Source organism: Lethenteron reissneri, chromosome 32 (genome assembly GCF_015708825.2).
Source record: "Lethenteron reissneri isolate LAM-NWPU_2019-01 chromosome 32, ASM1570882v1, whole genome shotgun sequence".
NCBI lineage: Eukaryota > Metazoa > Chordata > Hyperoartia > Petromyzontiformes > Petromyzontidae > Lethenteron > Lethenteron reissneri.
In genome coordinates this window covers 11,931,043-11,957,868 of record NC_083810.1, presented here as the reverse complement: position 1 = coordinate 11,957,868, position 26,826 = coordinate 11,931,043, and the positions used below count along the sequence as shown (strand labels likewise).

Genomic DNA, 26,826 nt, shown 5'->3' with positions numbered 1-26,826 from the left:
ATGCTGCATCATGCTGGTCAGTGAGCTTACCTGTCAACCCATACGGTTTACCCGTATTCTTGTACAGGGAAATTGAGTTTTCAATACGAACAACATTTTTTTGTCTATTCCTTTGTGTTTCTCCCTTGTGATGGAACTTTTGTAAGATGAACGTTCAGATGTATCAGGGCATGGGGTGACCAATGAGGTCTGAAGTGGTCCGTAATAAGGTAGGGCACTGATAAGGGGTTGGCAGGTATGAGTGTGGCTTAGTGAAGGCAGGGGGAGGCATAGATGTGGACACATTGGCGTACAGTACAACCATGTATTTTTCTTCATTGTGCTCTCGACTGCCCACCATGTAGCCCTGGACAGAAACGTTAGTGTCATTTAAACCCAAGCAAGTCTCCCTGGGAAACAAATATTTGTGATCGCAATGGCCTCCTAAGGTTTTCTCGGTATAGAAAAAAATGCAACTAAAATGCTAATACTTTATTATTTTTCCTAAAAACTAGAATAATTTAGGACATTTGGTATGTATATCATTCTCATGGTGCAATGCTCTCACGGAGGCGCTGTGATTAAACACACAGATGTCTGCCAGTAGGAGCCAATGTTTTTGTTCTACCCAATTGCTGGCATTTGCAGGCAGCAATATTTCAATTGTGGACCATGCTGTTGCCATACTCCTCATCGTTCTGCCATGCCACAATCAATCTCACCCTGCACAATAACTGACATTACAGCTCCATCTTCAAAGTGATCATCCTCTCGAGTAAAATTTCTTTCTTGGCTGCCATTCCACCAACCAGTCTTGGCCATAGGCCATCATCCCATCTTGCAATGTTTCCAGCCCAACCAATCACCCTTACTTACCAAGTGTGGTTGAACAGGATAATGTCCCGTTTTGAATGTATCCTTTCTAAAAATTCCTGCACGCACTAGTGCCTTATGTAGTGCATGGTAAAATGTTGAGAAAACAAATGTCCAACACACGGCCGGCCTTACCCAGACGATCACACTTGGATTACAGGTGGCTGCAAAACCCTATGTGGCTACTTACTATCCTTAACAGTTAAGATGACGCCTGCATTTCATATTCAGGTGCTCTCCTTTTAGTCTCTCATTGTAATTCATTTCTTTGTGCAGCTTTCAGCTGTTGTTCTATTTTGTCAGTGTCCAAGTTCCTGATCCATCCATCACGGCTGGCAATATGCACTAATAGAAAACGTTACTCATCTGGCACAATGATGTGATGTTTTTCATTATCAAATGAAGCTTTCCAAAAGCCCTCCAGCCTGCTATTGTTCATCTCTTTATTGTATTGCTTTGATCTCAATCCAACTTACATTGATTACCTGAGATATAAACGGTACAACGTCTGCTGTGTTTACCTCGTCTGCAAAACAACAACAACACAGTTAACACAACACTGTGGTTCAGGATATGGCATGACTTTAAATGATTCTAAACAACATTAAAATCCCTACACAGAAAATTATGAATAGACGTCACCACAATACATAATGAACTAGCATTATAACAGACAGTGCACTAACGATTGGGGGTAAAGTAAAAAAAAAACACAGTCGCGTTTTCTGAAATCATGAACAAAAGTATGCCACTGAAACATATAAAAATAAATACGGTGACCTGCAAAAGAATAAGGAATCATCAATATGGTGTTGAAAATAACAGTAAACACCTTAAATTTTATTTAACCCTGTTCAGAAATGTAAATATACAAAGTTAAAGCAATGTATCGTGTAAAACGATTAAACGTTGTTACTTCAATAAATGTACTTATCTCCACAACATTTTGCTGTAAAATGTTTGAAAATTACGGAGTATTTCCATTTTCCATCCTGAAATCAAGCACTATATAGTGAGGTGTGGACAAATGTAAAGCACATACAGTATTTCAAGGGGTTTAAATAGGCCTGTAGACAATGTCACAACTGTTCAGATGTTTCCAATAAACCACGAGCAGTGAGTGATGACTCGGTCAGGAATGAAGTCTGGTCTGGAGCACTGGTAGAAAAAATACGGGAATCCCATTTTTAAAACCTGAGTCACACGACTGTAACTTACAAGCCATTGCAAGTTCACAAAGGCCAACATCTCTGTTTTAATTGTTCAAATTAGACAAATGGCAGTAGTGCACAAGCACAGAAAACAAAAACTTACCACGTTCGCTATTTACGCTGCCAAATTTTCGTTTGACTTTAAGGGCATGTATTGATTGTTTTTTAAAGTATGTATCCCTGAAAATGTAACTGCAGTCCAGGTATATCCACATCCAAGTGAGAAACCAAGCTTCATTGTTCAGACCAGTGAGTTTAAAATTCAACAGACAAGCAAACAATACGTATCTGTCACATATCTGTCTCTCTACAATATACACAAATGTTTGTTTACACAATATACTGGAATTCGATCTTCGGTTCATGTTCGGCTTTAATTCCTTGCAAGCCTCGCATTCGACCAGTTGGGGGAGCCCTCTGCTCTCAAGAACCACGGCCACGAGTCGACGGGTGGGTGCCAACAAAAATACTAAAAATCACACACGCATGCTTAAAACCAGGGCGGACACAAAATGCGAGTTTCAACCTTTCCCCAAAATAAAATAAACCCACGGCCAAACAGAGAGACAAACCACACAGCCTCTTCCCGGTCAAACACCGACTCGCTTTATCCAGGTAACCAAACCGGGGTGACTTTTCAAAAAATCTCATGAGAGAACCACAGTTGTAGGAAAGGGGCATATGCGGTAAACCAAAAAAGCCACCAGCCTCAATCCGCCCACCAAACTCAATCCACCCACCCACCTCAATCCGCACACCTCAATCCGCCCACCTCAATCCAACTACCAACCTCAATCCACCCACCTCAATCCACCCACCTCAATCCACCCACCTCAATCCACCCACCTCAATCCCATCACCAAACTCAATCCACCCACCCACCTCAATCCACCCACCTCAATCCACCCACCCCAATCCACCCACCTCAATCCACCCACCTCAATCCACCCACCTCAATCCACCCACCTCAATCCACCCACCTCAATCCACCCACCTCAATCCACCCACCTCAATCCACCCACCTCAATCCACCCATCTCAATCCACCCACCTCAATCCACCCACCTCAATCCACCCACCAAACTCAATCCACCCATCTCAATCCACCCACCTCAATCCACCCACCCCAATCCACCCACCCCAATCCACCCACCTCAATCCACCCACCTCAATCCACCCACCTCAATCCACCCACCTCAATCCCACCACTAAACTCAATCCACCCACCAACCTCAATCCACCCACCAAACTCAATCCACCCACCCACCTCAATCCACCCACCTCAATCCACCCACCTCAATCCACCCACTCACCTCAATCCACCCACCCACATCCACCCACCCTCAATCCACCCACCTCAATCCCACCACCAGAGAGCCCTCCCCCCTACCCCACCACCACCACCAATACAGTAAGTCCGTGTTCAAAGCCCAGCCTCCCACGGAGGCCACCCACCCACCCATCACCAACACGCCCCCGTGCGGGCGGAGAAAGCCCCGGGCAGCCAGCCAGCCAGCCGGAGGAAGGGGGATCGGCCTTACGGCTCATGGAGGAGGAGGAGGTTGTGGAGAGCGGCTTTCTGTGCTCGTCCGTCGTGGAGTAGAGAAGCAAACCCCGTGGCTTCCGGACACGCCGTGTAGAGAAGAATAAATAAAAAGCCGTCACGTCTCCCCCCCGCTCCACTTCTCAACGCCGCCACCACCTCCACCAAGCCAACCAAACCCCGCTCCCTCCTCCACCACCACCACTACTACCACCCCCATTGTCTACGTTCTACGCACTCCGATCAGCCGCGGCGAGCAGGGAGAGAAGAATTATCAACCATCATCATCACCATCATCACCACCATCATCATCATCACCGTCGTCTTCCTCCTCCGGCTCGTCAGCTGTGCTGTGCAGTCGCCATGCAGCCGAGGTTACGCACGTCTTGAAGCTCTTATCTATTGATGGTCGCCGTCTCTTCTTCTACTGCTGCTGCTGCCGGAAGATTATAACGAGGTTTGGTAACCGGCGACGCTTAAGCGGCTACCCGGCACAACTTTGTCTCGTTTATTCACTTGATTTTGTTGTTGTCGACGATTTTTGTTTTAAACTAGGAGAGGCTTAACCAGAGGAATTCTCTCGATGTGTTCGGTGTCGCAGAACTCTTTGAATCGACGACCGAAGTAGCAGGCCGAGTAACAGATTGCATGTTGATACAAAAGAGGAAATTGATGCAACAATTGACGACAATTGAACCCTTCCACCCAATGTATGTAGGAATTGTCGCGAGGATAAGTTCAATTGCGATTCGTATGCCGTCACCGTGAAGAATAAGAAGAACGTCACTTCATTGTAACACATTCTACATTAACAACAGTGTTGCCAACAACAGAGCTGATCGTTGTTTGTGCCCTCCTCCCCCCCACCACGAACTGCGCCTTGTTGTCTCTCGTGCCGTCTTCTCAATTCGTCTCCTGGAGATTCTGGGTAGGTGGAGGAGGAGGGGGCCTTTGTGCATTTGAGTTGGCCGGAGAGAATGGCTCTGACATTGAGGTGGAGTTCCTCAACCACCCTCCTCCTCCACGGCTGCGATTCGAGCTGCTCGGGTTTAATTGTGTAGACAGATCTTCTTCTCCATACACGGCAGAGGAAGAGGAGAAGGAGGCCCCTTTTGTCGTCGTCGTCGTCGAAGCGATGGGCGAACGAGCGATTCCATGAGTCAGGAGGTGGACAAAAGAAAGGCGAAGATCGTCATGGACGGAGTTGACCTCTCCGTGACATTTGCCGTCGTGGCACGAGAAGGACAATAAGCGAATTCTCAGCCAAATATTCACAGGTCGCCCACGAAAGCGCAGCCATGGACGAGTCATCTCTGCTGGACCTTCTGGAGTGCCCAGTGTGTCTGGAGCGACTCGACTCTACGGCCAAGGTGCTGCCATGTCAGCACACCTTCTGCAAGCGGTGCCTGCAGAGCATCGTCTCGTCCCGGCAGGGTGAGCTTCGGTGTCCAGAGTGTCGGACCCTGGTGCGCTCCGCCGTCGACGATCTTCCCTCAAACATCCTCCTGCTTCGTCTCCTCGATGGGATCACGCGTGGAGGTCACGGCCCTCACATCTCGCCGGGTCAGCCCGGAGTTGCTGCCGTGGTGCCAGCCAGGGTGAACAGGGCAGCCCGTTTGGCAGCAGCAGCCATGGTGGCAGGGACACCGTTGTCCAGCAATGGGGCTTTGCCGGCCCAGACCCTCAGCAGAAGTGCCGCCTCTGCTGCCAACAAGGTGAGCCGGAGTTGAGCCGTGCGTGTCACTACCGTGTGCTTCATGATCAACGTTTTTTGGGTTTAGATCGCGTTATTTATAAATGATGAGTTAATGATGACGGCACCCTGCTGCTGCTCTATATAAGAACGGGAGACACAGCAGAGCCTCACCATTCTGGCGAATTGCTCGATGATGCTGGATGCAATTACCAGCGAAACGTCGTACTCAAATTGTAAATGTTGTGGTTTCACGCTTCAACACACCGGTGGGCTAAAGCAGTGAACTATTTGTCTTTTGTCAACGTGACACTTTTTTACTGATTGGCCGTGTCGGGTGGTGGAGGGTTACGACACATTTATAAATAACGCGATCTAAACCCAAAAACGTTGATTATGAATAATATTGGTCGCGAAAGCCTACGTGTTAAACTACCGTATGCGTCGTCGTCTTCCTGTGTTGTGTTGACTCGATCTTAAGTCGGTCAACCCATTAACAGCCAAGGATCGGTCACTTCAAAACCACCCGCCTGTCAGCGAGCCTTCGACACTTCACGTGGCCTCGAGGTGCACCTAGCCAGGCACCTGCCAATTGGTGGAAAGGGCGATTTGTTATGTGTGTATGCATACTTTGTATTGTTGATTGCAGACTGTACCCATGGTGTGGTTATCATCTGTGAATGATCGCCAACACGTGTGTGTCCCTAGTGCCTTCCGCCTTTTAAAATCCATGTTAATACTGTAACGGCTGTTGACCCTGAAGTTTCCACTGAATTTACCAACTATTCCTACTATATATTTCACGTAGAAAACATCTGATAACGGCTCGTTTAACACAGACAACCACGACTGTGTTAAGCAGACCATGATGATGATGCTCTACAAGGTCTGGCAAGCTCAAATTTGGCACATATTTCGTGAAACAAATACAAATTTGAAGCAAAATTTTAATTTGGGCTCCGAAAAATTGTGGTGCAGAGGTTGATTGAATTGCTTTAACTATTGTGATGAACATTTGTAAATATCCATAATCCGTGAACCAAGTAATTTGTCTCCGGTGCAGTGTGACACTAAAAAGCTGATTGACTGCATACGAAACCTGCTATTGGTTACAAGTAATGAATACTGTTATATATTACTATCCTCTTAGCACACTGGCCCAAGCAAGTATAATTATTCACCCAGTAATGTCATCAACCTCTCAACATCCCTCCACTAAACTTAATGATACTGCACTGCCAGAGGAGTTCCTCTGCCCAAAATCCAAACACTTTTTCCTCCCAAAAAATACACAAACCAAGCTCAAAATGCTCCACGAGCCAGCCCCCCTTAATATTGTCCAGTGCTTAAATGGTGTCAATCTTTCATGTTTGAACAATCATGTACGACGTTCAATGAGTGTACGGCAGATATCCCTAGAGCCTGTGTGAGTACATGCTGTGAAATGTATACTGTGGGGAAGGACTTGTGGGGGACGCGAGTTTGATTCTTGGTCAGTGGGCAGTGGTATCTGATGTAATCCAGTTTCCACTCCTTTAACCAACAATGACAAATATGGTCAACCATGGGCAAATAACCCCCAATGACTGGCACGGCATGGTGGAGATCTCCATCTCACATTGGATGGACAAAGGATTGAACACTTATTACATATTCTGTGATACAAATAAATGTTGATTAGTGCTACGAGGTGCGAAATTTGCTTTGTGACTGCCTATATTTGGGCACGTCTGACCCAATGGCCATATTTTATTGGCGGTGAAGCGTGGCATGAAAATTTGTGCGATTTAATTATCGCATATACCGGCATGGGACAGACTAGTGTATTAAGGTGATGCATCCAGGATTACATTTAAACATAAGGTATTCAGCGCACAGTAATTGTGTTTGCGATTTCAATATACAATATACAGTCTGCTGCATCATCAGCGGCATGCACTATATTGGTGTATTGGGAGCTTTTCCATTAAGACTGGTGGAAATAATTATGTGCAAGCATGATTGTGTTTTCAGAGATTAACCCAAACCAAAGTCCGATTATTCCAACGTGTCAGCTCAGATTTTCCTGACTGCCCAAGTCAAATGTGGCTAATCAAATTAATGCACCTTCCAGGATTTGCTGTCTTTTCTTGAAATTAACTCAAATGGCCACAACTAACACTGCACCATCACAGCTGGAACCTCCAACATATACAAGTGGCACTTTACTGCCACTTGTGTTTCACAATCCTGATGTCCTTTCAATATCAGGATGTAGGAACAATTACAATTACTGTGCCTCTTTTAGTTTAATTAACAATTTAACACGTTAAGGGCGTTTTGTTAATCTCGCAATAATCTGCTGCAAATGATACATTTCACAGCGTGATATATTTGACGATATGCACTTCTCATTATGAGCCCATTGCGTGTGCTCTGGGAAGTTATTATCTCGGTTATGTCATTTGAAAGAAGATTTTATTCCAGTTAAGTTGTTTGGTTCAACATGCGGCATCAATGGCAAAGCCGTTTGCTTGAGTGGCTGGTGATGTAATCAGAAGTGCCGATTGCTGCCCGCATAATGGCTCCATACGAACAAGCTCTCTCTGCAGGTCATTAGACTGGCATGTGGCATGTCTAATTCTGCCAGCAGCAACACTCGGCTTGAAAAGAAGCATTCATGAAAATTAAAGGGTGCTGTGAACAGCTAGGCTTTGTAATGGACTCATTATGAAACCTGCTGTGTGACGTGGCAAGATCGTGTGTGACGTCACGCGCAGACTGCCACGCTGAGATTGAATGTATGACACCAGAGACATAAGCCCATTCAATGTTTTTGAGTTTTAAGTGTCAGGTTTAAATGTTGCTGAGTGTATAATATGAGCCTTCCCAATAGTCTGGATTAGTTTATTTGCTCTACACAAGCTAACATAAGCCGTTTGTGTTCTGTTTGATTAAAATTGGGGTCTGCCAACTTCAGAATCTGTATGAATACTGGAGGAATCCAATGCGCTTGAGGTATCTTTTTCACAGATGTCCAGTAGAGTTATTTTTTTACAAGTTGTTAACGAATACATCATTGTAAAACAATACAATTTTGCTGTGGAACATTAATTGTGCATTGGTATCCTCGCGATGTCAATAAATATGTGAACGAAGGGGAGAAGTTACGAGTGAAATAAGAATGCATTTCACGTGGTTAATTGTTGCCTTTGGTTTACATTGACCTGAATACAATGAGAATTGTGGGGAGATCCTGTTACCTGTGCGCCACGGTGCAACTCGTGCATAGTATGCTGTCATCTGTGGTGAAATCAGAAATTCTAAGGGGGACGCAACACCATTTGAATGAACCATATTGAACACATTGGTTTGAAAATACAGTATTTAAAACAAAAATGTACAGCACTTGTAATAATTCATGTCAATTATATATCATGAATTATAGTTTTTTTCACACAAATATTACAATGTAGATTGGTAATTCTGCTTTAAGCTCAAACCAGTTACTTAAATAAAAAAAGATATCACCCAAATATTTTAAAAGAAAAACATGAAAGTTGCATGCTACATGTTATTCCCCTCGCGTGTAAGGACAGAACAAAACTTGTTCGTACAGAACATGCATTGCTTTATCTTGGAAAAAGTCCAACTGACATTGATACACAACGATGTTTGATATGATAAAGGTAAGTCCTTGTGTGAATACATGCATATTGGGTGTCATAATTATATGCCACGTCGCCTACATGTTCAGGAGCAGATATAGTCTATTGGTACAGTAAATTTAGCTGTGACGGTCCCACATGATGACGGAGACTTGTGTTGCCTCTGAAACGTCGTGATTTATTATTTTATTTCTATTAATATTTAAACTGTTATTTATTTAAAATTTTCACCTACGTGACTTTACCGAAAAAACCTAAGAGTAGCAGATAGTCGTCAAGCATTGATGCCAAGGATATTTTCTTGGCCAAAAGATAACAGATATTTTTCATCTACCTATGTTCATTTGAGTTAATGCTCTTAAATTGCTATATCTATTTCAATCAACTACTGAAGCAGGCAGTAATGGCTACAGCAGTTGCATTAATCATTTTGAATGGCTTCATAGATTCTGCATCTTTAATATTCAACAGACATGTAAACTATTTACTCCCCCCCCCCCCACCAGCAGCTTCATGATTTGCAGTTTTTGTCTTGTTATTTACCGCCTCTTACATTATTAAAATTTCATTCTGTCATATTTGTACGGTTTAATTTGATACTTAAGAATTTGAGTAACAAGAGTTATTTTTGCATTCGTTGCAAATGATCACACGCACAATTCAACACGTGTGTTGTGAGTGTCTGAATCAATTTTATTTGATGAATCAATGTGTCGTTACACACCTGGTATTCATATAAGCATGCTGGGATGACGAGTGTTCATTTAATATAGAGTCGTGCGAGTTTGAGGCCTTCACACAGTGGTAGCTGGATCATTTCTTCTGCTGTTGAAGCAATGCGAGCCAAAATGAGAATGCAGGTAAAGATTACTGAGTAGTGAATGGCAGTGGCCCTTATTTTGTGGGCCATGATCCCTTGGTAAGTCGGTGTGACTGTGGGTCCCGAGTGACATAATGATGCACATTTTCCCCCTTTGTCAGTTAATGTAGAAGTGGGTGTCTTTAACAATGCAGAACATATGACAGAGAAGAGCACTGAGCAAGCTTTATGGATGAAAACATTAACGGTTTTTGCAGATTCCCAGAATTTTATTTTGAAAGAGACTTAAGTTGAAAAGGTAGCTGGCTACATCGTTGTCTGAAAAACACAAGGCCAATGCACCCCTCGTGTTTTCAGACTAACACCCTGACAACGATGTTTTTAGCTCGCAGGCTAACGTCAGCCTGCTGGTGTAAAACTGTCACACTTGTAGAATCACCTGGCAGCCTATCAAGTAGGGGGGAGGAGTGATTAATACCACACCACCCCCCCCCCCCTCTTGGGGCGATTCAGTGATGTACCTTTGTTCAGATTGTGATTCGATTAAATAATTGGTTATTTTTTTGGTGATTGTATTAGCCCCTAAAAGCTGCAGGGACCCTCATGATGAACCCATCACAACGTAAAACGAAATTAAAATGTTCATCTCTGTCAATCCACTGCTTGCCGGAAGGCCCTCCCCCATACCATGTCGAACGTAGGGTTTGTTTGACCATATTTAACCACGCTTGTCACTTGTCAGCATGTGTTGGTGATAGGGGGATATGAGAATTCGGATACAACACACGTAGGAATCTACAAAAACAAGTTCTTATTCACATGATTTGAAGCATGTATTGCGAGCATAGTTCATGCGGGGGAGATAAACCCAACCAGAGAACCACGAAGCTTTAATTTTCAATTGCCCGGTCTCATGCGTGCATTGGTAGGGAGATTAGAGCGGAATCTTGCAACGCGACAAAGATTGATAACGACTGCTGGTTCCGCAGCATGGAGTGACTGCTAACAGGCCCTTCATTCAGAGGCCAGCAGAGTGCAAGAAGGGTTTGACATCATTAAGGCTGGAAAAAAACGAGCCCTCTGAAATGTCTAAGCTGGCACCAGATAATTGGCACTCGCAGGGAGGTATATCGTGCTGCGGGATTATGTTTTTCAAATACCACGAGCTTTTAATTCCCTTTTATTGTGCAGCTGCATTCCTAAACGCTGCACGCACCACACACCTTAGTCCATTGGCATTTGGGTGCGATGCCAAGAATTTGCACTTGGTGTGCCCGTGCCGGGGCGCTGGATATTTATACCCACATCGCAGCGCGGCTCGAAGTGTGTGGTTTTTGCCACCTGAAGAAAAGTGGTGAGCGAACAAATGAAATACGCAACTCCTTAATGAGTGTGATTCGCAGTGCGTGCGTGCGTGCGTGAGTCTAGCTGCCAGCAGGCACATGGGTGCGTGAGAAAGAAAGCGTTCACGTCTGGCAGCGAAGTCGGCTGCCAGGGGTGCACGGTCGGCCTGGAATGCCGCTGCAAACTGGTTTTGGAGAGCGACTTCCCTCTTCAGTCCTCCAGGGGTATCGTTGTGGCTGGGATAATTGCAATTGAGCTGTTAATCCTCGTTCGTCATGCCACATGCCTGCATTGAATGCATCCTACTTTCCAATTACATTTAATTCTGTAAGGAGTTCTCATCGGTAAAAAAAAAATCCCTCCATTTCCCTATCATGTCGTATTTACCATCGCTCTTGAGTCGGCGATAGCTGACCCCAGGCCTTGAGGGATAACCTCATGACACCGTTGCATGTCACCCAACCGTTTCATTCGCAAATGTGAAACGCGGTGCTCGCATTGCGAACTATTGCTTCGTATAGTGTGCAACAAATCCAGTGCTGTGAGCGAGATGCTTATTTCACGTATGTCTACGTGCTGATTATTTGCATGGAAGTAAGCCTTTAATTTTCACACAAAGGATTCCATTTGATAGCACGGTGCACTGCAGTATTTGCAATTCCAGCCTGCTGCCAAGTCTGCTGCGTATGTGTTTGAAGCCCATCGTCTGGTGAGGCGATGCATGCTGTGCAGAAAAGAAACAAGTAACCATTTTGGAAGAGGAAATGCAGAGCCATTGCTGAATAAAAGCATTTGTTACAGAGGTCGCCCTGAGTTCGATTCCCAGCAACAGATAACATCGATGGCGAGTGATATCTGAACCGGTCCTGCCTGTGGCTTCCAATCACTGACCTCCATTGACCAGCATGGTGAAGTATGGTCAAACAATCTACATGACTGCCACTGCATTGAGTGGCCTTCATCCAACGTTGGCTGGATAACATGGGCTTAAGAAACGCCTTCCTTTTTCTTGATAGTGGAGTGGCAGAGGCTGCAAAAGGATGTGGTGTTGCCTGTGGTCACAGGTCACTTAACCTATTCACCTCTCCTCCTGCCGGCGCTTTCAAGGTATTCTGAGTCGTGCACAGCTCGGTCAATTACTATGCTTTTGTTATTTTGTGAGCGTCTGCGGTGGTGTTTTAACCCGTAACCAGCACCCGTGTCTCGGATTTTTCGTACATGTTGTTTCATTCAAACAATCGCCAGGTTTGTTATTTGCGCTGTCTCTTGACGGAGAAAAATACTGCTGACGTTTTTAATAAACAGGAATGTAATGCGATTCGGATTTCTATCGTTTTCAAATGCAATCACATCTCAAGATACTTTACAAAACAGTGGGTTATGCGTCACAGGGGAGAGAAAGGAGGCATACCGGTATATACCTGTTAAGCATGGGTGACCTCCATGCACAATAAACGAGTGTAGTTGGAATTGTGAGCAGTAAGGGGCATTATAGAAAACGCCATTGTTCTGTACTACTCCCCGCTCTACCTTCAACCCACACTGACCAGCATGGTGAAGTATGGTAAAACAACCCTCAGCCTGCACAGCATGGCAAGGATCTCTTCCAGAAGTGCATTGACATGCGGGGCTGTATATGGTACAGTTTCCTCTCATTTTTTATGGTAGATGCGTTCCAAAAAAAGGGCACACTCCGCAAAATCGCATAAAACGAATCCAGTCGCCCAACCCCCACAATGCACCGCACCAGACAGCTACCTGTCAAGTAGCGCATAGGGTACAGAACCAATGTCCGATGTCTGACCACATAGCCGCATATTAGTCAACTGCGTATAATAGCAAATTTAGTGTAGAAATAGGTAAGCCGCATATCCGTGAAATTGCACAAACCAAAGCCGCATAAAGCGAGGGGAAACCTGTACATGTTTTCTGTGTAAACAAGGCAATCGTAAACAGAGCAATGATTCATCACAGCAGACACGAGGCCAATGTCCAATCATTTTAACATTTACGCAGCACAGTACTGTATACATGTATCTGTTGTTCGACTGATTTAATTACAAATCTTGTGATGTTTTCAAATGTCGTGTTTGTAAGGCCACTGCCAATTGTAATCCGTTCAAATTTCGTTTGAGACAGTTGCTGATTTTGGATAGGCACCAATAGTTCACCATAGACCAATCCCCACGGTAAGGCGTAAGGAAGAGTTTTATTTTTTACGAGGCCACTTTTTTTTTGCCGTCGTCTTGCGTATAATTTCTAGTGACAGCTGGGGGCGAGAATGTCACGAAGTGTCTTACCTGCACCGTGAAAGCCCGAGCAACTTTGTTGAACAGTTTTACTTGTTACATCGTGTATGGATGTGTAAAAGAGGTCGGGGAGCATCATTGCAGCGGTCATAGAGGGCACGTACTCGGCCTGTTTAACTTTAGGCCCAACTTGTGGAATGAATTATGAGACTGGACAAAGGCCGTACATTACAGTACAGAACGTAATGGCGTACGTGACCACAAGAGCATTTTGATGATCCTCCACAGATACGTAAGAACATGTTGGGAGCGGATGTAACGATACGCACAGGTTAGAACAGGTACATGCAATCTTAAAATCCAATAACTGTTACGTTGTTGAGTTTCAACAACAAAGAATCCCAACTGAAATGCGGTTGAAGACGTTTGGTTATAGCTGTTACTGGTGACCAGGGATGTGTAATGCACATTCCGCTGCTGTGAAAACACTTATTGTATAAAGCCTGCACAGTGCTGTACTTGTAAAAATATTTACACAGCATTATCGCTTGAAGAATTTCAAATGAGCTTTATCAATGAGCTTTGCCTCGCTGGACAAAGCTGCACAGAGCTCAGTGGAGCGGAAAGCTCGTGATTATGAACCGATGAGTCTTAATCCAGCCGTGGTAAACTGGGCTCCCATCATCTGTCAGTGGCAGATACATTGAGCACCACCACCTCGTGTATACAGTGGCACTGGGGTTGCGAAGTCAACAGAGGCTGTGCTGTACTCTATTATGGTCATGCCTGTGTAGTAAGTATGTAGGAGGCTTGACGACAGGATCGGAGGCACACTTGTTTATTACACCAACTTGTGCATACACAGTAATTACGGGTCACTGGGCTACAGGGATACACAACAGCTAACCCCGCTAACCTATGCCCAAGTCCTCCACTGCGGAGCTAGGGGAGGCTATCTATCCCAGCCCTGGTCAAGCTGGGATCCCGGCACCCTGAGTCTCCAGACCTGCTCGTCGGTCTGGGCTCTCGGGGCCACGCCACCGGCTTGCCCTGGTCGGCCCTTATAAGGACAGCGAGCCAGGGGAGCTCTGGGGCCTATTCTAGCAGGTCTTCCTTCTTCTCTGGTTAAAGCTGAGTTCCGACCTCGAGCCCTCCGGCTCACCACCTTTTATAGGGCTCGCCCCCCCCCGGGAGGGGCCCGTGGGGGATGCAGGTGCGGACGTCGGTGCGAGCACCTCCCCTGTGTACGGCCGTAACCCCGCCCCTTGTGTTTGTTAGCCATCCGTGGCCATGCACAATTACACCTCTACACCTGTGTCCGCAGTGGGAATGTTACATTTCCCACCGTTGGCTTAGTGGCCTCTCTCCACAGGCAGTGCTGCCCAACGCTTGAAAGGACAAGAGAGACACTTTGACCTTCTACAAAGCAAGGCATATCGTTATGTGCGCGCATGTGTGATGTTCAAGCGAAGAGGCTTCACCTTGAAAATTATAATGGTGCCTTCGGGGAAAAGAACTGTTGAGAAGACCAAACTGTACCTCTATTTCTTCTCAAATTGCAGTGTTTGAACTGTAGTTTCTCTCTGCCAAATAACATTTGGCTACTCGGCGTACTTGTTAGGGTTTATTACCTCTGAGATAAAAAAACAGGATCTACCACGGGACAAAGAGTGTCAAAATAATGCAGGAGAGAACGAACCACATGTAAACGCGTTGTCTTGATTACGAACAATATTAATACACAACTGACAAAGAACCAGGACTTTTAATTCCCATGGAAGACTTGCATGATTCGCAGGATGGCTACCTCAAAAAGGGGACGTCCTGGAAAAAGCAGGACAGGTGGCGGCCCCGAATGCTTTGCACATCTGTTGAAACGGAGGTCAGTCGGAGGGCAGCCACGCTTTGCCGCTGTATATTTCATTGCCAAGCTCGAGACCGTCGGCTGTCATTAGCAGTGTTTCAAAAATAGCTGAGCGGAGGGTGTCCCCAGTACCACCGTGGCGACGTGGGCACATGGCACCACCATCAAGGGGCGTGGAGTGGCATCGTTGAGTTGCCGTTGTGTGAGGATTTACAAGAACAATCGTGCATACGCGTGCATGACATATAACACTTTCTGACATGTCTGTCCTCGGAAATGTTGACTGTACTGCAATGAGCAATATTGAAACCGATGGGTCAACCGTGTATGCATATTTGAAAATGCGTGTAATCATTTGGGCACTGGTTTGTGTCTCCAAGTTTTGGGCAGCCCTTTGGTCGGAATGAAAATATTTAGACTGGAGGAATACGATGAGCAATGAAGCTCTTTTTCACATGCCAAGTAGGGGCGGATCAGCAGTTTTGACTGGTTTTCAATCGGCAATGCAGATTTATTCTAAAGTTGCGTTTCGCATTGGATCATAACTAGTTTTATTTTGACCCTATGCAATGTGCAGACAGATGGATGGACAAAGCTGGTGCATTAGCACCTCTAACCTTGATTAGAGAGCATTAAAGAAACAAACACTTTGCCCATGTGTGCCAGCCGTCTGTTATCTACAACGTAATATTTTTCTATTTTCATTTTTTTGCGTTTCTTTAATCTTCTCAAGCGTGCTTTGGTTTTTTTGTAGACATTGCAAAGCATTCCTGGGGATCTCAGAGGGATGTTATACAGTGCTCGTGTTGAACGTAATTTTGCTGGATGAATCGTGTGTAAGACCCACTGAGCTGTCAGACTGTGCTTTGGCTGGCCTGTTGATGGGCTCCAATAAAACTGTCTCAATCTTTGACTTGATGAGCCGTCCCGAGCTCCTAGACAACACCTCTCTACCTGTCTATTTACTCAAGAACATGCACACTAATTTACATCGTGGAAGTTAACAGTACGTCTTAATCGTTAAAGATCACCATTGCTACACGGTAATAGCGTTTAAGGAGAACTCTTGTAAACGTCACAGGATATTGATCAAATAATCGACGGTGATGATGATGTATACAGTATAGCCCTGTCAATCAGCCGCCGGATTAAGTAATCTCCATTCCGTGTTAGCCGTGGGGTTTGTTTGACCATACTTCACCACGCTGGTCAGTGCGGGTTGGTGGAAGTGGGGGCCCCAAAACCTGCATTACGCCATCGATGTTGGCCATGGATGGGAATGGAACACAGGTGGTGGGGTGGCACCAGCTCATGAGCCCCTGCCTCGGTGCATCAATTTAAATGTAAGGAAATAATAAAATGGGGATGCCAGGGCGTGAGGACTGCTGGGATCATTACCCGATGCTGCCAGAGTGATGCCTGTAAGTCAGTCCTCCCGGCCATGCTTACAGCCATGTTGAGAATCCCATCATTAAGATGCTGCACTGTAGCACACACAGAGTGTTTGTAAGCTCTTTTACGGCGGAGCCTGCATACCTCTCGCTGTGAAAGGTCCACGTTTATTTGCGTCTGTTTGGTCGATTTCTGTGCATTTTCTTCCTTGACCGTTGGCTCAGCGGTTCGCGCATTTTGTGCAACGAACCGTGCGACCTCCGCTCGATTCCCATTCATGGCGAACACTTCAGCAGTGCGCAGTGACCAGCTTGGTGAAGTATGGCCATACAAAATTTTAATTAATTTCATTTTTTTTACCTACGTGACTTTACCGAAAAAACCTAAGAGTATGAATCCTTGCAGTCACGAAAGCTTCAAATCTAGAATTCATACAAAAACCCAATGAATGAGACAGCATGGAGTGGCATTCATGCCGTAGTTGATTGACAATTTACTTTAAACCATCAACGTTACTGTATATTATTTGGCATGGTTAGGATGTACAGGGCATGCTGGAATAAGCACATCATCTAGAAGGGCATGCAAGTAATGAATGGGAAAAATGCCTTAATGTTTTGTTTTACGCAAATCCATCTGTAGGTTGTATAACGAGCACAGAATTAGAGGTTTTACCTTAATGTAAAAAAATCTGCTAAACAGGCTGGCACGTCAACATCTGTATATTCAATTTAGATAGTCACATTAGCATGCAAGCTTTGACATAGGCACTGACTGGTGTGGCAATACAAGCAACATGCCGCTTTCTAAGCCATGTAAATTAATGCGATCGAAAAACTACATGCTCAAGTTGTCCAAACACTGCTTTGTAATAAAACGGTTTCTGTGTACATATCTAAACTCTCTATACCTGTGATTATCAGCAATTCCTTTGAAATGTAAAAAAAAAATACATACACATTTCTGGGAAACTTTTGTCTGAAATTCCAGCACATGTGTGATAAAATGACTTTTGTGACCTATGCTTTTTTTACAGACACATGCCTGGAATACGCACAATAGCAGACTTCAGTCTGTTGTCTTGTTAGCAATACTGTAGCTTATTATTTGTCTTCAAAGCTGGCTTGTGCACATCTATTAAGGATTGCAGATTGTTTTTTCTCACAAACAACCTTCTACATAAAAAAAATCTACACTGTACAATATTAATGCACGTTATGAACAAACTTGGATGTAACAACGTGTATTTTATGTGAAAATAGACTGCTGTATCACACAAGTACAGCATACCACCATTCATTGGTATGTGCTTTACGTATATATGTGTGTTTCTTTGCTTGCAAGGGAGGAAGTACCGTAGTGGTGATACTCTGCGCAACAAACCCTGCGACCCGAGTTCGATTCCCGTTCATAGCCAACAAGAGTGACTGTTCTAGATTTGAAGCTTTCGTGACTGCAAGGATTCATATTCTTAGGTTTTTTCGGTAAAGTCACGTAGGTAAAAAATAAAAGTAAAATAAAAATAAAATAAAAATCACGACGTTTCGGAGGCAACACAAGCTTCCGTCTTCAGGTGGAACCGTCACAGCACGATAGCTGTATCAAGAACCGTCACAGCACGATAGCTGTATCACCTGAAGACGGAAGCTTGTGTTGCCTCCGAAACGTCGTGATTTTTATTTTATTTTTATTTTACTTTTATTAATTTTAATTTTTTACCTACGTGACTTTACCGAAAAAACCTAAGAACATGAGTGACTGTGTCTCCCCTTGGTTCGACTCAGACTTAAATGAGTACCTGATGTATTGTATTAAACATCAGCACTGGTGTGACAGGAGGTTGGGCATAGTGCTGACTAGCCACCCCCTCGTGTGCCGTGCCGGCCTTAATAGGTGCTCGCTAACAGTACACGGGGGATTTGACCATTTGTGCTTGCTCCCACAGAGCCTCGTGGGTGAGATACTGACGTGATAACTAGTATTTTCGTACGCCTTTTGGCGTCATCTGGTCCAACACCAATGGAGACTAGGATCTAAGAAAAGCTGTCTCGGGTGGAGACCAATCAACTTCAAGGACAGTGCATATCATTATCATCATCAGAGTTGTTTCTTTTTGTTTGCATTTTGACTGCTTGTGTTGTGGTTATTGCAAACATGATGCCTTGTATAAAGGTGTCAGTTTTTGTACCAGTTGAAAGGGTAAAAACCTATTACTATAACTAGTATTTTTTTTAATTGTGTGCCGAAACACTCTGCTCTAAAACAAGAAGCAATAAACACGGGCGACAGTGCCAGACAGCGACACAGACTGTGTTCTATTTCTGTGCTGCAGGCTGACGGGAAAGGAGCCTCTTTTTATTCCTGTTACCAACAATACGTGTTGGAAGCGTCACGACATTAACATTAAGAGCGCAAAACGCGGTGATGCCCTCCCCTCGCTTCTGTTGTCACAAACCTTGCAACACGATTCATGGCGGAAAGTGTCCGGGATCAGATTCTCAGCCGCTCCACTGCGCGATGTATTAATCGCCGCATTTTACACCCAACAGGTGTTCTTCCCGCCATGGTGTAAATGGTCAGCAGACTGGACTTGCCATCCAGAGGTCACCGGTTCCATCTTCTGTCATGGAAATTGAAACAAAGGGTGATTTTTGTTGTTGTTATTTAATCCTCCCCCACCACCATGTCCATCCAGCTGTATAAATGGGGTTAATTGCAGTTAGTCGATCGGTAGGTTGCATATGGTGAGGTAAAGTGTGGGTAATCCCACCTCTTTCACGATGTCTAGCCAGCATGGGAGAATAGCCACCAAAAAAATACCCCCTATAGAGATCCTTTAAAATGTCAGCCCTTCCGCCAGCAGTGCTGTGAAGCCAGCAATTTCAGGGTTGCACTTATACCCTTCCTCCCCCCAGCCCCCCATTGAAATATTGATCACAAGACTGCTCTGACGATGAATAATTCCAGGTTATTTTGGATGAGATTATTTGGCACTCTGCTGCTCTGTTTTCACCGCTGCACTGCGCCACGTAGTGTCGTTTGGGCAGGTAATGCCCCCACGTCAGCTCTTGTGCGATTTAATCATTTTGGAGTAAATTCAGAGCGCAGGCACGGTACATTTATTGTTTTTGTTGCTGTTGCATCGAGGTCTTAAAACGTATCTCCGTGCACCTCGGTGGCAGCTCGCATTTAATTGGATCGCGGAAGACTTTGTTGACCAAAAAATAATAACGCTCACGGTTTTTGTTGTTATTAAATTTGCAAGCGCACCACAGTCTCTGAAAACGAAATCCCGCGTCGTTGGCTCGCTCCTGCTCTCTCCGGGCAGAAACAAATGAATGAAATGTGTCTCTCAGTAGGGGAGAAGCGTGCGCACTTCGTCCAATCCCCGCTGCCCGAATCATCCTTAATTGGAATGCGGGTCTCGGGGCTTCCCTCTGTCCCCCAACCAACCACCACAAGACAATGCAGCCGTTTTACATCCTGGCGGCGTCGGCTGCTGCTGCTGCTGGTGATGACGGGAGCGATCGCCGGTGCCGAGACGAGACGCGAACGAGACGTCGTGAGCGCTGATGGCACGGCGGAGGCGTGCGGAGGGAGAGCCTCTCACCACCACCCACCCCTCCTGTCGTGTCATCGGTCTTTGTGCAAGCCTGACGCCGGGTTTTTTGTTGTTGTTGTGGCGCTCTCGCAACGAGGAGCCGTCACAGCCGGGGCCGCCTTCCAAGTCGTCGTTAGTCCAAGCCCGCACGTCTGTCGACGCTTAGAATTCACGTGTGTGCGTTCAGTTCGTGCGTTGGGGTGCTTTTTGTTAATTTGCAGCCGGTTACTAGTACAGTATATAGATCAAACAGGCTGTGCGTTTTTAGATCTAAATTTAGATGTTGTGTTTTAACGTCCCTGGTGTCTGCTGTGTTTATTTTACTGTGTTTAATGTTACACTGTCCATCTGTTCGTTTTTTTATTTTATTTCACCAGAGCATAGACTGGACTGTAGTGCATTGTGCATCTATGTGTAAAGGAGGAAATAGTTTAACGTCTTAAGAAAATTATTTAGCAGTGTACTTTGTATATTTAACGTCTGCATATCACCAAACTTGTGTGTTTTTTTTGTATGCAGTCAATCCGAAATTCGATGTTAGTATGAAATGAGTGGTCTAAAAAAAAGCCACCCTCTGCGCTTGTGCAGAGTGTGCCCATTGCAGTTATAACCGCGTGCATAATCACGAACACACGGTTCAAAATGTCTGCATGGCCCTTCCATAATTACCCATCGAATTCCGACCCAACTCTCTTCTTGCTGGTTTTATTCCGAGTCCCGTTCCGTTGCTGACCCCCTCTCAAACCTAAAGTGATCCTGACGCTGTAATCCTTCCCAGAGCGCCTCGGTAATCCGAACCCCCCCCCCACCGATTGTTACGGAGGAAACCCACGAGAGGGGGGGGGGTCTTCTTAAAATATCGCACATGGGAAACGAGGTTGGGGTGGAGAGAGCCAAGCCAATTTCAGATTATTTTTTTTGCTTTGCTCACAGGATTTAGGCCAGCATAGCAACGCATCCAAATCAATTAATCCATCCTGTACCTGACAAGCAATCCGTTTCCAATTACAAAACGATTCTTTGGGGCTTGTGGGTTTTTTTTAGCTCCGTGACAATGGTGGTGGTGGGGGGAGGGCGGGAATTAAAGAGACCGGAAAAAAAAAATATCGTGGCAGGTGTTCGGCCACGTTTCATCCACGGCCGGAGAAACCTCGTGGGGAAGCGTCAAGGGTGGAATGGAAGGATGAATGGGCGAAGGAAAAAGTGAAACGTTTCCTTTACCTGAAGATTGATGGGGTCTCCTAGGTAGTGTCCGTATGCCATCATGCTATTGGAGCACTTAATAAAAAAGATTTCCACGAATCCATGTGGTCACCCCAAATTTCTACGCTTGTGCAGTTTTGACCCCCCCCCCCCCCCTGCCAGGACGAATAACCCCACATCGTGTCCAATGTTCTCACCCCCTTCAGTATCTGCGTATCAGGCTTCCCCCCCCACCACCACCACCATAGTTGAGGGAGTTGCCAAGAGAGCCCTGAACCCATACAATATTAACGCCTTCTGAAGTACCTTGTCACCCCTGAAAAACAGCAGGAGCATATATTATGACCTATTACACACTGCGTGTTTAGAAAAACAAAAAAAGTCCCCGCCCTGCGAGGTCCCTTTAACATTTGATATGATGCTGCATTGTGTAATGCTACACTGTTGACCGTGTAATTTAGAAAGATGCCGCACGGTATTGGCTGCTTGTTGAGGTTTTGTGGTGGCGCGTGGGTTTTATTTTACACGACCCTATGTATTTCCATTAAGTGCCCAGCATCGCCTTGTAATTATGCCTTATACAGCTCTAGTGTGGAATCCATTTGTCAGAGAAATGTGTTCCTCCCATGTGGTTCGGCCATCTTGAAACAAAATGGGTTCTTCACACAAGAAACCATAACACACATACACAGTGCAGCACGTACTATTCATAATATCCTGTCAAAGTGATTCCCTTACTCAAATGAGCATTGAGGTCGTGCTTGTCACGTGCAGATGGTGATAATTCCACATTCCTATGGCGGGGGCGAGCCTCTCCATACTACAACTGCTGTTGATTTCCCCGTGAAGTGATTCTACTAATTTTATCTATGGTGGAAGGATGATGTTGGCTGGACCGACCCCCAACCAGGATTTGAACCCGTGACCTTCTGATTTCGAGCCGCTCGCTCCACCTCTGAGCCACCAGGCCAGTTATTATAGACAGTACAGAACTACTATAAACTTGATTTGGAGCTTTCGTGGCTGCAGGAATTACTCTTTGTTTCTTTCGATAAAGTCACGTAAGAGTAGTACTGTATTATACTTTCTACATACTATGGACAAATTATAGTGTATATGTTTTTGTTCAAAGTAAATTTCGACTAAACGCTCCGTAACAAGCGTTATTGTGTAAGAAAGGCGATGCAATTCATGGAATATGTGGGTCAAGTTACTGCCGCACAGACAGGAATGTGTCTAGGTCTCCTGCAGTCACATGGAATGTGTCTCTGTTGTGGGTATAGGCAGGCTGGTTGGGATGCATCGGTGAGAAGAAAAGAAAAGGAATAATTCATTATACGCGAGTCTTTTTCCCACGTGGTTTTGGATGATGGCACGGTGATGACTGTTACTCAGAAACCGTTTGGGCGATGCATTCACATCGCATCATCAATACGGTGGTGAGGTGGAAGTGTGCCCCCCACTGTACGCACTCGGCGAAGGATTATTCAATGCTTGGGGTTGTTTTTTTACCATTGTGCATTTAGTATGGGTGTAACGATGCGTTGATACATCGATTCTTCTTGCTCACTATACATGTATGGAATCGTGTTTAACAACCAATGGGGTTTGTTCCTCCCCCACCGTCTATGTTGCAGCTACTGTAATGGAACACATTACATTTTATGATAGTACAGTATAGTGTTGCCAGAGGTGCATGAGAACAAATAACACATTCCTGCGGAGGGAGCTGTTAGGAACATTGGGTTGCTCGGTCAATGGCCTGCAGGGTCAACGGCGGCGTGGTGTATTCCGCAAATATGGCCGACTGTGAGGGCGGGCACAAGCCGGCGTGAGTAGGTTAAACGTTGAGTTTTATAAGGGAACCGCCTCCCCACTCTCCCCACCCAGCCCCTTCCCCACCCAGCCCCGCCCAGCCCCGCCCCACCCTCCCCTCCCTGCACGACAGACACAATAATCCGCTGTGGGCTGGTGTAACCAGGAGGTTCCTACCAGTAAAAGCTCAATACTATATATACAGTGCTGTAATGGGCAATTTATTAAGTCAACGGTTCTTATTCTTAGTATGATCTCTGCTTTGCAGAAGGATCGTTGTACGTTATATTTCATTATATTGTATGCCGTATACATATTTATCTCAGGGGCAGTGTTATTGACGAATATGCTGCATATGTGTCTATATATAATTGGTTATTTGACCCTTCCAACCACTAGAATCTGCTGCACTCACCACTATAGTGTAAAAAACATGTAGAATCGTGGTTCGGAATCATGAAAATTGAGTGAATTGTGAGATGCAAAGGGGGTTGGGTGAGGTTGAGGGTTAGTCCCCCTTTGGCAAGTGTAGTTAATCGAATATTTTCAGTTTCTTATGCAACACTTGGTTGAATTGGCAATTAATCTGGTGGCTCCACTTGACAGTTGTGATGTGGAAAGTTGGTCGAATGACTGAACATCACTTTTATGTACAAACGCTCATTGCAAAGTTTGCCCATAGCTTGGCTGCATGGATGGCTTCCGTGACTTGGCTAAAGGTCACAATGTAAAGATTGTTCTCTCCTGATGGACAATAAATGATTAAAATGCATTTGACTTGGACAATATAAAATGCATTTTGCGGTGCAATGCGTTTTCCAGACGGATACTAGTTTTACAAATTTCCCGTGGTGCTAATGCGCTCATTATTAAAGCGCAAATTAATCATGCGTTGATTAATATGCATTAATGAGACTTCGTTACATGCATGAATGCACTAAGAAGTGGCAGTCTTGTACAGTAGAGTGCGCATGTAAGTCTAATTCTACGTGTTTTCTGCACTGTAATCTTAGCGCTATGCTTTAAAGGCATTTTTACAGGTCAATGGAAATCTGCAGAACCGTTACACTGTACGGTAAATCTCCACTAATCGTGTTATTGTGGGGAGATGTTATTTGGGGATTCTTTCATCCGTGATGCGCTGCGATAAAAAAACTTCTACTCTGCTGTGATTAACTTCTCTGTGGAAAATTGCGGAGGAGACGCTTTTTGTGTTTTTTTAGCCGCACGAGTCTTGGATACGTTTTCGCGGACTGCGTTGGTGCCACACATTTTTGGGATTAATGGACAAGAACAGTGCGGATTACAGGGGTTCTTCGGTGTTTGCAAATAACGGCAGAACTTCTCATATCCACGGGGTGCGTGGAGATGAGCATTGCCTGTCCCATTATCCACAACATTGGCTTCAAATATACTCCAGCTATCCGCAAAACAAAATTGCACGCGATTATGGGAAATTTGTTTTTTCCAATGAACTCCACTTATCTGAAAATATTTACAAATAATAGGAATTCATGACAATTTCCTGAAGCTCATGCCACGGAAAATGAGCTGGTTGAGATGCACGGATAATATTAGGAATTTGCCATGCACCTTCCACTTATCTATGAAACAGTTATGGACAATGGGAATCTGTTTCGCAAAACGGGGTGGGATAAACCTCTGATAATTGTGAATAATGGGATGAATTGGGGCACGGATGATAAGTGTTAAGTTCCCACGGATAATATGAGTCATGGATAATATGGTTGCGGATAAGAGGAGTCTTATTTCCTGAAACCTTGGAAAAATGCTTTCTATCGATGCCATAATTTGTAAATCCACAACGGTTTAAATGTCATTATTTTTGTATTATTATTTTCTTAACGTCATTGCTTTTCCCCGTTGCTTGCGAGTGTTTCCGTTGATTTCTATTGCTTCTCCCGATGCCGTGTGTGTGCCCGCATGTTCGTTGTGTGACACCCAGCGTGATTTAGGGGGGTCTCTCACACAACTGTCGGGGTTGGGTTGTTTCGTTTGGCGCACGCCATGTGTTTGTGTTGCCAGGACAGAAACGCAACACAGACTCGGGGGCCCGTACACACGTCCCAGACACCCCCACAGGACACGCGGCAGACAACACTCATCCCCCAACCCCAAAACCTTTCCTTGGGAGTGTCTGTGGGAAGGGCTGTGAGCCAGACGGCGAGCAACGGAGACAGTCATAGCAGGAATGCGGCTGGCTGGGCAGACAAAAGAAAAACTCACGTGCAGCACAATTGGCTGATTAAATCTCGCACAAGCATCTTAGGTTGTAATGTGAGCATTGGTATGAATAAGGCACTCGTGAATAAGGTTTAGGGAGTGCGAGGCCTTATTTGTCTCGCCCCATAGATGCATCTTTCATGGATTTAAGTTTGTTGCCTTCGGCAAATTTTGTATCATTTTATGAAAAGAGCAATTCTGTTGGTGTAAATATTTATGGTAAGGCAAGACGCAAATATGATACATGCTATGTTTTGGAACAGATACTCCGTAAATAAACACATTTAAAATGAATGAATGTTATTATGTACATTTCTAACCTCAGCTTGAGTTTATATTTTAGAAACACGATTTGCCTATACCGTACAAAGCATCTTTGGACATATGTGAAAACTACTGGACATCTGTGAAAACCAGTTTTATAGCTCATTGGATCCCTCCAGTATAAATACATTATGATTCGGATGATTCTTAATCTATGAATAATAATGATTTACAGCTCTTTATTAATCCACTTCTGGATTAAGGCCTGCCCATAGCTTGTCAGGTCATGGGGGTTATTTGACCATACTTCACCATGCTGGACAGTGCAGCTCATCGGGGGAGTAGGGGGGCAGGACTATGTCTAATATCACTCGCTGCCAGTATTAGCCATGGCCAGGAATCAAACTCAGCCAGCCGGGTTTATAGTGCAGCGCACCAATAACCACTTCCCTGCCAACTCCACCCCATTCCTATTCATACTTGTTTAAAACTATTCCTTAGGCCGCCTTTATTACTACAATACTGCATTCCACTCGTGCAACACGAGACTAAACTGTGAAATTAAACGAGCCGTGTGGGTGTAACGTGATTCTTCTTTTTGATGATTAAGTGATGAAGCTGATGTCACCCTTGTGGGATTTGGGCAGTGGCCCTTGGTTTAATTTAGTCATCTGCATACCTCTGTGCGTCTGTTTGAAAGAATCCAAGGGTAAGAGGTTGCTATTGTAGGTTTGTATTGCGATCACCTAGACCACGGTGACAGGTTTTGTGCAACTGCGCATAGCCGTGAGAACCCCCGGGCTGTTTTGCCCAAAACTCACCTCATTTGAGCGCGGGCAAGTGGCGATGCTGAACAATTACGGGCCGGTTGAGGCATTGGGCTGTGCAAAACGGAGCTGAACGAGCAAATGATACGCTGTTGGCACGGCGCGCAAGCCACCGCACAGCCAGCGTGTCGGTTTTGCACGCTGCCTCTGTGAGCGTGTCATGCGATGTCGTGGCACGTCGTGAGGTTCCACCCAATCGTAACATGGTGAGGTCCCGTGAACACGGCTGTGGATCGTTAGGATTCGCACGGTTCTGTT

The 26,826-nt window shown here is 45.1% G+C and overlaps 1 protein-coding gene across 3 annotated transcripts in view; it reads left to right on the top strand.

Moving 5' to 3' along the window:
• Nucleotides 1–3,569: 3,569 nt before the first annotated feature.
• Nucleotides 3,570–26,826, top strand: part of LOC133350039 (E3 ubiquitin-protein ligase SH3RF1-like) — a 102,516-nt gene continuing 79,259 nt past the window's right edge. For all 3 annotated transcript variants that reach the window (XM_061564003.1, XM_061564004.1, XM_061564002.1), the window contains exon 1: nucleotides 3,570–5,320. In XM_061564003.1, coding sequence (XP_061419987.1) covers nucleotides 4,904–5,320 — 417 coding nt within the window. In that variant the 5' untranslated portion in view covers nucleotides 3,570–4,903. The remainder of the gene's footprint in view (nucleotides 5,321–26,826) is intronic.